General features: G+C 33.0%; 1 protein-coding gene across 1 annotated transcript; it reads left to right on the top strand.

Moving 5' to 3' along the window:
* Positions 1-1,180: 1,180 nt before the first annotated feature.
* Positions 1,181-7,939, top strand: LOC139103617 (octopamine receptor beta-3R-like). Its single transcript, XM_070658471.1, has 2 exons — positions 1,181-5,933; positions 6,313-7,939. Exons 1-2 carry the CDS (start codon positions 5,277-5,279, stop codon positions 6,700-6,702), a joined length of 1,047 nt encoding a protein of 348 aa, XP_070514572.1. The 5' UTR covers positions 1,181-5,276; the 3' UTR covers positions 6,703-7,939.
* Positions 7,940-13,223: the final 5,284 nt, after the last annotated feature.

The raw sequence follows: 13,223 nt of genomic DNA, 5'->3' as shown, positions 1-13,223 counted from the left end.
TACGGTTGAAGTTAATTAATACATTAACATTATATTAATTTTTTAAATAATTCTTGTACAAGAAAGAATTTATTTTTTAATTGATCTCGAATTGGAATTTAAACTTTTATTAACTACTTTTTAATTTACGGTAACATATTGTGGCGATGCCAGGAAGAAGATGCGTTACCGCACTCGAAAGGCGCAGTTAATTGCCGGTAATTATCTTACTAATGCTCCATGAAAAGTGGTTGCACCGCCACTTGTTCCGACCTACTTTTAAGTAACGATGCAAACATATATAAAAACCTATCACTCACGAAATATTTTTAAACATGACTTTCTGAAAACGTTACAGCTCGCAATGCTACCTTAAAAAATATATGTATAATACAAACTGCGGTAATGTCGCGACGTATTTTTATTTTTATTGTAATTACTTTAATAATTTTATCCGAAATCGCGTGAAAGAAATAACAATTTGCGAAATACTCCGCTTCCGTAAAATGCCTTAGGGTACTTTCTATCGCGTATTCACTATGTGGACTGTTGTACAGCGTCCGATTTTCAAGTACACGCAATATTCCATTATTACGGAGTACCGCACAGTACTTCTTTTTTCTTCTCCTTTTATGTTCGTCATATAATTTTATTCACGCTTTTTTACCAGTGCAAATAAGTGCCTGGCCGTACGCCAACGAACCACTGCGACGATTACCGTTGCTATATTTTAGCATGAATTTTATATAGAATTTGCGATGGAAAAAGAAAGACAGATATATAGAAACGTCCGTAAAATGTATAAACTTTGTGTGCACCTTTTCTGCGCAACAGCAGATAACAAGTTATTTCATATATCTCGTGTGAAATTTGTATGTGATCTAAAAAATGAAAAACTTATCCGATTACATGTAATTGTAAATGGAATGTTTAGTTGTAAATATTAAATATGCATTTATTATTCAAGTAATCCGATTAAGTCGGTTTTGAAATGGGCTTTTAATGTTAATAACCATTATTATTAATCATAGTTAAAAAACTTTTTTAAAGATTAGTATTAATAATAATAAAAAGCAAAAATTTTTACAGTTATTTTACGGAAAAAAAATTAATACAAGCCATCTTTATTCAATGCTCATTTCTATTATTATCAATATAATTTAAAACGATAAAATCTACTTTTATATATAAAATAACCTATTTGTACTTTTCATATTTGAGCTCTTTCTTTCTCTCTCTCTTTTTTTTTTCTTTTTTTTTCTATCAAGATTTTTTGAGTAAATATAATTTTTATTTGGTCTTTTCAATTTTTTTTTTTTTCCTTTGAAATATTTTGGATTTTTGCTTTACTTTGTTACTTTGTCTTCAGTAATACATAAATAAAATGATATTACATTTGTATATGAAATATAATATTTCCACATTATGCATACGCTACGCACTATACGCACATTTATAATATTAAATTTTACAATATTTTAGTGTTGGACTTTCTTCTTGTCATTGTAAAAATCCAATTTGATGTATAAATCTGTTGATTAACTTTATTCGCAATTTTAATAATCATACATTCTGTCGAGTTGATTGAACGAAACAAAACTGATATTTGTTTGTAAAAACGAGAATGTTAACAAATCCACACGGGAAAAATTCGTTCAATATTTGTCGCGCTAGTGTGTCTGGTGACATTCGGTTCAAATAACGATTGTATTAATATTCCGTAGGTGCAATGTGCGGTCAACAAATTTATTTGTTATCTCAACCGTAACAATCTTTCCATTTTTTTACAATAACCACAAAAAACATATTATATTTTATTATAACAAATGTTTCTGCAACAATTCGAGAAATGTTAGTTTGTAATCGCTGTACGGGCGTTGCTTTAATTTATTTTATTTTTTTTTTTAATTTATTTTATGCATTATCTATTTCAAATTATTATTGTTAAAAAATACCATTCAATAGTTTATTAAATATTATTAAAGTAACGCAGTATTTAAGTATAATCGTTTAATCTCAGTAGCTCATTTATTAATATAAATCTTTTTATAGACGCTAGTTTTACCGCAGTAATAGCGACGTAAACTGCTTACGGTAACAGTATCCTCTGTCTAACCCCTGTGCAAAGAATTTGATCCCCTTTTAAGGTTGCGTACGTAAACGCAAGGATTCAAGATAGAATACGACGTTAAGGATACCATAGTATAGAAAGTCAAAATTTTTTTCATAGAATTTTAAAAAAGATAAAAGTTAAATGTTCATTAGACGTTCGTTATACCTTTATTATACCTTACTTTTATATCTTTCTACGAAATTCTGTTGAATTTTATTAAATTATATCTGATTTTATTATGTCTTTGTGACATTTAATTTTAATTAATCAATTTACGAAAAAAGCATCGTTTAATTTAATTTTTTTTTTTTAATACTGTGTTATTTAATAACGGTTGCTTGTCTTTTATAATTGGGGTTAATTCAGTTTTCTTTCTTTTTACAATAAATCATAGCCAAGTTTGACGACGAATCGCTTTAAGTGGAACCCGCTACCTGATTAAAAGTTTTTCTTTGCCTTTTACCTTGTCTTGTAATTACTTAAAGGTAAGCGAAGCTTCGAATTGAAAGCGATCTAAATTTCGCGATACCGTTGATTTATCTTTCAATAAAAGAATTCATGATAAAGTATCAATTTAATTTAAATTGAAAAAGCAAAGCAATATTCTTATAATACAGATTTAACAAAAAAAACTGGTTTTAATGTTTTTATGTAAAGACAATGCAAAAGTGTGATACAAATCCTTCTTTTTTTATATTTAATAAACAATTTTTAAATTCTATTAAAAATAATTAATAATGCGACTATGTAGAACCAAGTACCTAAGAATTTCTTCAGAATGTACTTGTCGATTATTATTCGAAAAATGAGAAAGAACTTTCTCTCTCTCTCTCTCTTCCATTTTGCATTCTAAATATTTCTATCATAAGAACCAGGAAGTCATTAACCTCCTTTTGTCTTTAATATGCTGTCACTGTCACCATTCCACCGATGACAATGTAGTAATTAAAGATCGTGAACGAGCGAACGAGCATCTCAAGAATTCGCTAGATGCTTTATTACGTCGACTAATAATAATACAGTGATTATATTGCAATCTGGACGATATACCGCCGCTTTATAACGTCGAAGTATAAAATAGAGTTATGTATTTTTATCTTATTATACTGTTCAATTACGATGGGTTTCCTTTAAAAGTATCAACGTGACTGATAATTACGATTTATATAATCCTCAAATAACAATCGTACTTTTCAACGTTTCTCTAAGAAAAGCTTTACTTATTATTTCCGCGTCTACATATTTCGATTTTTCTTATTAATGTGCCATTTAATTTCAAATCAAGCTAGTATATAAAAAAGATTTTTTTTTTTTAACATTTAATATTAAAACAATTTCCAAGTGATTAAATAAGTATATGCGCAATATTGTTTTTATAATAATATATCCGTGCCGAGATTTGCCGAAATTGATACATTTTCACGACTTAAATTAGAAGTAATGAGTTTTATTCGCAAGCGCAAAAGCTGAAAGGCTTTGATTAAACGTCTTGATATTGATCTACTCTAGTCTTAGCTCTAGATTATAACATACTTAGGAAACATCGGTGAGAAATCGTCCTTCCCTTTCTCTTCTGCCTTCTTCTGTCTCTCCTTCATATTATAGCTAACCACTAGCTAGGGACGATTGCATTATATAGGGGTTCATCCGCAGGTAAATCCTCTTAATGGCATTGCTTGTAACACATATATCCACTAAAACATTTAGATAACTAAAAGTACCGAGAGGCCTTCGCGTATTAATATCCATCGTCTATCTGATATAAGTAACGTTAAGTATTTTTATAAACCTGTTGTGCATTCAGGTTTAAAATCACATATTAGGCGTGTTAATTTTTGATTAATATTATTAAATATTAATATTGACCATGCTGGCTCATCCCACGTAACATTTCCAGGAAATTCAGATTACATTTATCGCATAAATTATATTAATGTAATACGTTGAATTTGTTAACGCGCGTGGATTTATTAAGGAGCGTTAAAGTAAATAAAACTAATTGATGCTCCAAATTTTGTACGCTCAAAGGAAAGTGGTTTAATTATATAGGATTAGCGAAAATCTTTTAATCTTTCTCGCCGACCGAGGTAAATTAATTAAAATAGATTATTTATTTTCGTGGAATTTATATCGGTCCGTCGGAAAGTGAATTTTATTAATCGCAACCGACGCGTATAAAACGACCTACATCGTTTGGCAGAGGTGCTGAGTGTTATCAAGACCTTCGACACGATGTTGAAAATGGTGCTAAATCGAACGATAAGACTAATTAAACTATTGTAACGCGTAACAAGCAAAATGGAATTTTGATTCTCGTTACCGTCGTGTACGATTATTCCTGGTACTGACGAAACTGCGTCTGCATCAATAAATGCAAACATGGATATACGGAAATTAACAGTGATCCGCGAAAAACTATCGCGAGACAATTTAATGCGCTTACATTGTGCGAAAATTGATGAAATGTTTACAAGAATGCTCAGAAAACTTGATTTCGAAATTGAGAAAGAAGAGTTTCATCCTAGGAAAAAATATCCACAATAATTACATGAATGTGAACGATTATGTATAAAGAAGTATATAAAATATATATGTATTATATATACATTTATGAATAGCGAAACGCAAAATAGAAAAAAAATAAAAGAAGAAGAATAAATCAAAATAAAAAGAAAAGAATAAAATATATATGTACATAAAATTAAATGTACATATATTTAAGTGATCTATAGAAGAAGTAACGGAATGGTGCTATATGCAATATTATTTTCGCTAACAAATTATAACTCTACAATTGTGTACTCTACTGTGTAATATACAATTATACGAACTCGCTGGACCAGTAATAAAAGTAAAAATCACAATCATGTATTTCAAAGTAACAAATAATTTTCTCGAGAAGTTTTAAAAAAAAAAAAAAAAAAAAAAGAAAAAAAAAGCTCTGAAATCTTTTATGAAGTATATGTATCGTGATAATGATTTTTAAAGAGAGATTCTCTTTCTCTCTCTTTTTTTCTCTCTTCATTTATTGTGATACAAAGAAGAAATAATTCATCCAACGACACTGTTTAACATCGTGGACTTACAAACGCCATGAAGTCCACAACGAGCGAGGGATTATCCAAGAGAAATCGTTCTCCCTAATGGTAATGGTGAACTAACCATCGACGTATTCACTGTTACCATGTTAAACGTAATGGCGGCGATGTCGACGGGCCTACCCCGAGAACCCACATCTTCGTCGATCTTCATCAACAACAGCATTACTGGTTCGAGCACGACAACTACCACAACAGCAGCCGCAAATGTAACGTCATCAGCGGAAAATCCGACGGTGGAAAATCTCTCCGAAAATGTGAACGTGCTGGTGGTCGCGATCAAAGGCATTATTATGGGCACGATCATCACCACGGCGGTTTTGGGTAACATGTTGGTGATCGCCAGCGTGCGACGGCATCGTAGATTGCGCGTGGTGACCAATTGCTACGTTGTCAGTTTGGCAGCGGCCGATCTCCTCGTGGCAATGTGCGCCATGACTTTCAACGCCTCGGTGGAACTTTCGGGAGGGAAATGGCTCTTCGGGACGGTAATGTGTGATCTGTGGAACTCGCTGGACGTGTACTTTAGCACCGCCAGCATCCTTCATCTTTGTTGTATCAGTGTGGATAGGTACTATGCCATAGTGAGTCCGCTTGAGTACACGGTGATAATGAAGCAGAGTACTGTAGGGTGTATGTTGGGTAGCGCTTGGATCTTGCCGGCGCTGATAAGCTTTATTCCAATCTTCATGGGATGGTACACAACAAAAGAACACCTGGAGTACATGGCGAAGCACCCGGAGGTACGTATAAATTTGTTTTTTTTTTCTTTCTTTTTTTTCTTTTTTTTCCGCTCTTTCATTAAGTGTCTTTAAAAAGTGTTTAACGTACGAGTTATGAAAATGAAAATTGTCGTTAACCTTTTAACAACATAAGCTACTTCGTTAAAGCGGAGAACACTTTAAAATTCTTAAAAAATTAAACAAGTGAAAGACTTAATTACTCTTAATGACAATTAACGACCGTTTTCATTTTTCTCATTTTCATGGTTCGCTCAATTCTCTTCCAATTGCATTTTTTTTCTATTATTTTCTCAAGTACATACATTTTTTTATAGATTATTATATTTAAGTGGCGTTAGTAATTAATTATAACACCTTGTAATATTTTTGGATGTTTCAGAGTTGCGAGTTTCGAGTGAATTTACCGTACGCCCTTATCAGTTCTTGCGTGTCGTTTTGGATCCCGGGCCTAGTGATGATTATCATGTACTGTAGAATCTACAAAGAGGCGATTCGGCAACGGAAAGCACTCAGTCGAACGTCCAGCAACATTGTCCTCAACAGCGTGCACCATCATCGCTCCTCCACCCGGCACCACCATCATCAGCAGATGCTGTTGCAGGCCGCTGCCGATACCGGTGAGCTAGCCCTTCACACAGCACACTTCGCAGTGCCTACGGAGCTCCACGCCGTTAACGGTGAGTGGAACTCCGTCCATGTGTACGTGTGTTTAATTATATTTATAAAACTAAATAGCAAAAGCGCGATGAAGACTCAAGGCATTTATTAAATTAATAAAATAATTTGAACATCTAACAGCGTGCGACTTTTGAAACAAGATTCCTTGACAATTATTTCGGAAAAAAGAATCTTTATTAAAACACTTTATTCACATCACGGGGATATTTAAAACAATTTATACGGAAAATAAAATATGTGATAAAGAACTTTTATCCAGCAGTCGTGCAGATTGGTGCGCGTGCGAGGTGTCGTAACTGTTGAATGCAGTTTCGCACTCGGATTCAAGTTCAAGGTATCTTGTCAGCACAAATTTTCAAAGTCGGCCCGCGCGACGAAAATGATAAGAATTAGCAAGCAACAGTTATACTAGCGTCGCAAGTTTAACGCAGTAATCAAGAACTTGAAAACGCATATTCTCGCATCGTGCGCCCGTTGGACGCGATCGTATATTTCGACCGAAATGATGCTCGTTCGCGTGAAATCCTCTTATCTTCTTAAGCTATTATACGAACGCGAATGTCCTCTTCACTCCCACGTACAGAAATGGGAAAGCGCAGCTCGCTATTTCTACTGCAGTATCCATAGCGCATCCTGTGTGTGATTACGCAGCGAAACGCATTCTATCATTCTATATCGAGAGCTCTCCTAATAATATCCTCTGCAATACATTTTAGTGGCGACATTATGTATGAGATCGATAGCACGATTTTATAATAGATACGTTACAGTAAAATAATATTGCAAAATTTTAAATCTATAACTATAACAATACATATTACTTAATTTTGTAGAAATAAATTACAATAATTTTCTTGTTTTATGAGTTATCAAAGTTATAGGATTTAAAGAAGAGATTTAAATTAATATCTCTTTTGTTAAAAAAAAAAGAAACCAGAAAAATTAATTGGAGTTATATCTGTATACAATTATTTTCGAAAATTTTTATTTCGTGTCAATGTGAGAGATCTGCAGATCGATACGAAATCTTTAACGTAGTTCATCATGTGCTGAGAGCGATTTGCAATTATCTATGATTGGCAATCGAAAATGGTAGCGAGCATTATTCACGCGGGAAAATAGGATTTCGTGGTCCATTAATAAAATCACCGTTTCAGCTATTCTCATCGTCAATGAGTGTCATAACAATGCATGGAAGTGAATTCGATAAACCTCCACTAAACCTTCATAATAAAAAAGAATTTTTTTATTTAAAAGGTTAAGTTAAAATTTTAACAGTATTTTTCTCTCGTATTTTTAGGAATAAAAAGTAATTTAATTTTTTAAAGAATTTAACATTTTTTTAAATAAAAATATTAATAATTCTATTAATAAATATAAATAATTGTTTTTTCTTTTATTAGTAAAACTGAGACCATAACTGAATTAAGTAAGGACGGGATTTTTAAAGAATATGAGATTTTACATCGGTGAAAGTAGATTTAAACGGATTTTTCCAAATAAAATAAAATTAGTTCCTAGTATTATTCACTTCCCTTGTCAAGTACAATCATCATTATTACACCGATCGGTGTGGGTGTTATCTGGTATTTCTATTTTAAATTATTAAAGCGAAATGTCGGTCGGTTGTTATATTACGCGTTCGCGAAGTATTGGTAAAAGTTTGTGCAATAATATTGGCGTCCGTGAATTTTCGTTACCATTATAACGTACAGAAATTGTTATTAAATTGCAATAATTCAACAGAAAACAAAAAGACAATTTAAATATCTTACTTTTTTAATTAATTTTCTCAGTAATTTACTTTAAAGTGGCTTTTATTTTTATTACTTAAATTATTAAATACTAGTTTAATATTCTACGTCACTTTATTTTCATACGTCTCAAAATTTTTTTTCTTTAAAAATAGTTTAATTTATTCATAAAACGGGTATTTATATTTGGGATATATTTAATATATGCTTTAATAAATGAAGTAAAGAAGTGAAGGTAAAAAAGAGACGCAAGACTGTCTTTGGATTGGAGTTCTGTGAAAGGAGTTTAAACACATAGAAGGAATACACGAGAGAGTAATCAACAGATTTGCATATGGCTCTGGTCCGTTTCATCGAGCGTTTTCATTAGCGTAGTTTTACCTGCCGACTCGGACGGTCTGAAAATTCAATTAAACCCCATCAAGTTAGCAGTGCGTCCGTGCCAGCAGTGCCTTTCCTTTCTCACTCACAACGAGAATAAAAATTTCGTTATTTTCATACAGAAAAAAAATGATCAAAAGCTATTATAAAAGTTGCATGAACGACTTGTTAATTGAGAGACGTGTCGTGATTAAAATGTAAAACGATTAATTCGCAAAGTAAAACAGTCAATCGAATGAAACTCACTATTTATTAGTTAGATATAGAATAGAAAGGCATTTTTATTATAGACATTTTATTTTCATACAATTTTCTTATTTTTATCTTTTATTTATTTCACGCAAAATTTTTTATTGCTTATAATAAAGCTTAATTATTTATTCCGCATAATTTTATTACATTTTACGATAAAATAGTATACAGTAAGAATATTAAAAATCGGAAACGAAATAAATGACACAAAAAAAAAGAAATTAAATTTCGTTTAAATAAAAATTATTATGTTACATTTATGAATTTGTTTTGTAAAGCAGAATTATTCAATGAAAATTATTGCATCATCTATTGCAACACGCTGTATGTATTGAAGTATCATTTAATGGATCCAAGTAAGATCCTCATACGGAAAGCGGAAGGTATCGTAAATATTATCGACGAGAAGAGAGAACCAATATCCCGCCCGGCAATTTCCGAAATCGGAAGTTATTTCCCGGACAGAAACCCGAACTGAAACCGCCACTTCCTCTCCTCCCACTCTGCTTCTCTCTCTCTCTCTCTCTCTTTCCCTCTTTCTGTCTCTCTACCTCTCTCCCTCTTCCTCTCACATTTACCGCAGCAACATTACGCGAACATCATGGAACAAGCCTCATTAAATTAGTTTCGGCGAGGTATTAATTAGGTCGCTAATGCGTTATTAAGGACGTCAATTGTCATGGTAATTTCTCCATCGATGACGTAATATTCCGAAGTTCGGTGAATTAAATGCAGTTAATTTAATTTAATTTTCGTAATTTAATATTCGCAATCTCTAATTGGTATAAGAAGTACTAAAAGTAAAGTTTTGTTGCATTGTTACAGCAAAAATTTAAGTATAAATAAAATCTTTTTTTTTTTTTTACTACTTATTATATTTTTATTAATATACGTTGTCGAATAATTCTTCATGTATTCTATTCCTTTCATACTTTCGCCATTTCACATGTACAAATTGAAGGACTCTTACTCCTATAATTTTATTTAACATCGTTATTTCTTTTGATCTGAAAATTTGTTATTTTAAAAATGTATGAGGATCTATACGACCCTAACGTTTTGCGACTTTTTCCGCTAAAAGCACCGCGTTAGTAATTTAGAACTTAAAACGAGGTGAATCTCGTGAAAAGAACGGGCCGGGATATAATGACGATAATAAATTAGGCAAGCCGCGTAACAAATGTAAATACGCGTGGTTATGCTAAGCAGACGCGCAAGAGAGAAAGGTGAGAACTTAATTTCGCCACGAAGCGAAATTGCACTTTAATTCTGTCGTCGGCACGCGACTTGACCCTCCACGCGAGACTTAATTAGATAAACATTATTTGCCCACACGGTATGCGCGATGCAATTGCCTGCTATTCGTGTTAAATTTAGCTTCTCCCCGTAGACGAGCACATCGAGTAAAACTAAAAGTCATTTTATCCTTTGATTTATTTTATCTGTTATTATTAATGTATCGTTAATTTATTTAAATATTTTTAGCATTACTTTTTATTTGATTTTTTATTTACAATTTCTCTTTTTCAATTAAAAAAAAAAACTAATTTAAGCGGAAAAGTTATTTTATCATACATTTTATACATCAAATATTAAATACATCTTTCTAAAATTTCGCAAAATATTTTTTTTATATAAAATATTCATACATATATATGTGTATATAAAAGAAGGATTACTTAACAATCCTCAATGAAAGACTATTTGAGGTACCCAGTAAAGAAGATAAAACAAACCATTGAACAATACTCTTCTCTGAGCAAATAAACGGTGATTGTATCAACTGTAGGGAATGCAAGCGAAGCTTTACGGGTTTTGTGATGCTTGCGAAGCAGATTAATACACGTTCAATTTCGCTTTTCGATAGAATTTGATTTACAATCGCGCTCTTCTGCTTCCTATAATCGACAACTACAATCGCGATAACACATTACACTTGCTCGGAAACACCTTCAGGTGCTGCTCGATGGTATTACTTTCTCAATATTTGCGCTCGTAAAGTGTCCGGTCGACCGAAATCGATAACGCTGATTGTGGATAAATAAAGAGAATCCGTACGATTTACAGTGAAGTGTAATACGAATGCCATACATTATACTGGGTCGCGTTACAGGATGTTTCATTATTAAACAGAAATTCGAGGGTTTAGTCACGAACAAAACCAAGCAAGGGCTAATTTCAGTTACATAAAACTTAGCTCACCATAATTTATATCAAACATATACATATAAATAGATACGTGTGCGTGTGCGTGCGTATAAAACGTATCACGTTCTCGTGCGATTGTACCTTTCGGCGAGATAGACTCACCGCGATTCGACATAGCGATAAGTTCATCCCGAATCACTTTACCGTGTGGTGAATGGAAGTCTGATTAGATGTCTTCAAAACTTCCTTCACTTCGAACTTTCAGAAGACGACTGACGTACGTATCGAGAATGTATTGGGAACAAACGCAGTTGATTTCGCCGTTCCTTTTCACGCCAAAATTCATCCAGAGGCTACCAAACGCGAGCTAATGACGTTTTACTTCGTAAAAAGTTACGAAGTCTTATTTTTGCATACATTGCGCGCGTATATATTTAATTGTTTATCGTCGTTTATATTTAAAAAAAGATAATAATAATATTAATAATAAAATAAAACGATAAAAAAAACGTATTGGACTTTGTGATGTACAGGAATTCAAAATTACGCTGTATATAGATTTGCGAGAAAATTCAGCTTCTGTCTGGGAGAGCGCAACTGTGCACCGCTAGCACTCCCCAACTACCACCCTCGATCGAAGTCCGGAGACCGATGCGAGCCGCGCGAGGTTAAGGGCGCTCGTGCATCAGTGCCGCGCAAGCGGTTGCATGCATGTAAAAAGCGGTAGTTTAGATAGAATCTCTAGAAAAGGCGATGGCGGTAAAAGCGATGGCAAGGTCCAAGTATAAACGATGCGTGCAATAAATTCCGACAGTCGTGACCGAGACCGCGATCATTTTCTCGTTTTCTTTTCTTTTTTTTTTTTGTTAAATCGAGAAGAGTAGTGCCTAACTAGAAATTAGAAGCCTTACTTTTATCGAGCATTTTTAAATACATTCGCAAATATTTGTAAAATACGCCTCCGTTCTTTTCTTTTTCTGTTTGTCTTGTTTAAAAAAAAAAAAAAGATTTGAAAGAGGCAGACCGATAGCCCATTCAATTGTTCAACGCTATCGTCACTATTCAGAAATTAATCAGTATCGACGGAAATGGAATTGTATAGATTTGGCCGGATGCAATCTAAATACAGATTGTCTCTGAAAGTTGATCGGGGAGATCTATTAATAATATGTAGGCAGTCAGATGAATTATTTCCCGGACGATATACATGATTACGGTTGCGAGCAGTTCACAAAATTGACAGATAAAACCTTCTAAAATTATAAGCAAGCTTGATAAAAAAAATAAATTAAAAAAAAGGCAAAGTTAAAATCAAAATGCATGTTATTAGCAAAACGTTTAGTTACAACAAAATAATCACGAGAAGGTTTATAGTTGGTTTAATAATAAATTTGCAGTTGTATTTTATATGAATTACATTTGAACGTGTAAATTTTAACTATAATTCTTCTCTTTTTATTTTTTTTATTTTTTTTTACGAGGACGAGGCAGAGGTTTTCGTGTTGTTCGACGTGACAAACGACACGAAATAGTACGGTACTTCCAATTTTCCAGTAGCCAGTCGGGAACTTGGCACCGTACAGATGTCAGAGTTCCCGAACGAGAGCAGTTATCGACGAACGAGCGCGTAAAACAATGCAGAAGTTAAAAAAAAAAAAAAAAAAGAAAGAAAAAGAGGAAAGGAAGAAAGAAAGAGCTAACAAAAGTAGTCCTCATACAATAGAACTAAAGATGTGTTCTGCGTTCCATGTTCGTCTATCCATCGCGTGTCAAGTTCAGTAAATCGTCATTGGTTGATTTGTTTGCCGGCACGGTCAGTCGAGGAGAGAAAGAACTTGCAAAAATTGGCTCACGCAACCTTAACCTTCGACCGCGAAAAAGCTTTCGCGGCCATGACTCGTGACGCGCCGAATTTATCGTTATTATCGTTGCGAAAGTCACTATTTCCTTTTTCGGAACATGCATTTTCAGATAACACCCGTAATGTCGGTATAAATCGTGTAGTTTGTTTCTATTGTATATTACATTCGTGGTTTAAACCACATGCAATCATAAAATTCACGATAAATATTTCATC

The sequence above is a fragment of the Cardiocondyla obscurior genome, linkage group LG06 (genome assembly GCF_019399895.1).
Source record: "Cardiocondyla obscurior isolate alpha-2009 linkage group LG06, Cobs3.1, whole genome shotgun sequence".
NCBI lineage: Eukaryota > Metazoa > Arthropoda > Insecta > Hymenoptera > Formicidae > Cardiocondyla > Cardiocondyla obscurior.
The sequence above is the reverse complement of the archived record's forward strand: the minus strand, read 5'-3'. Positions and strand labels throughout refer to the sequence as shown.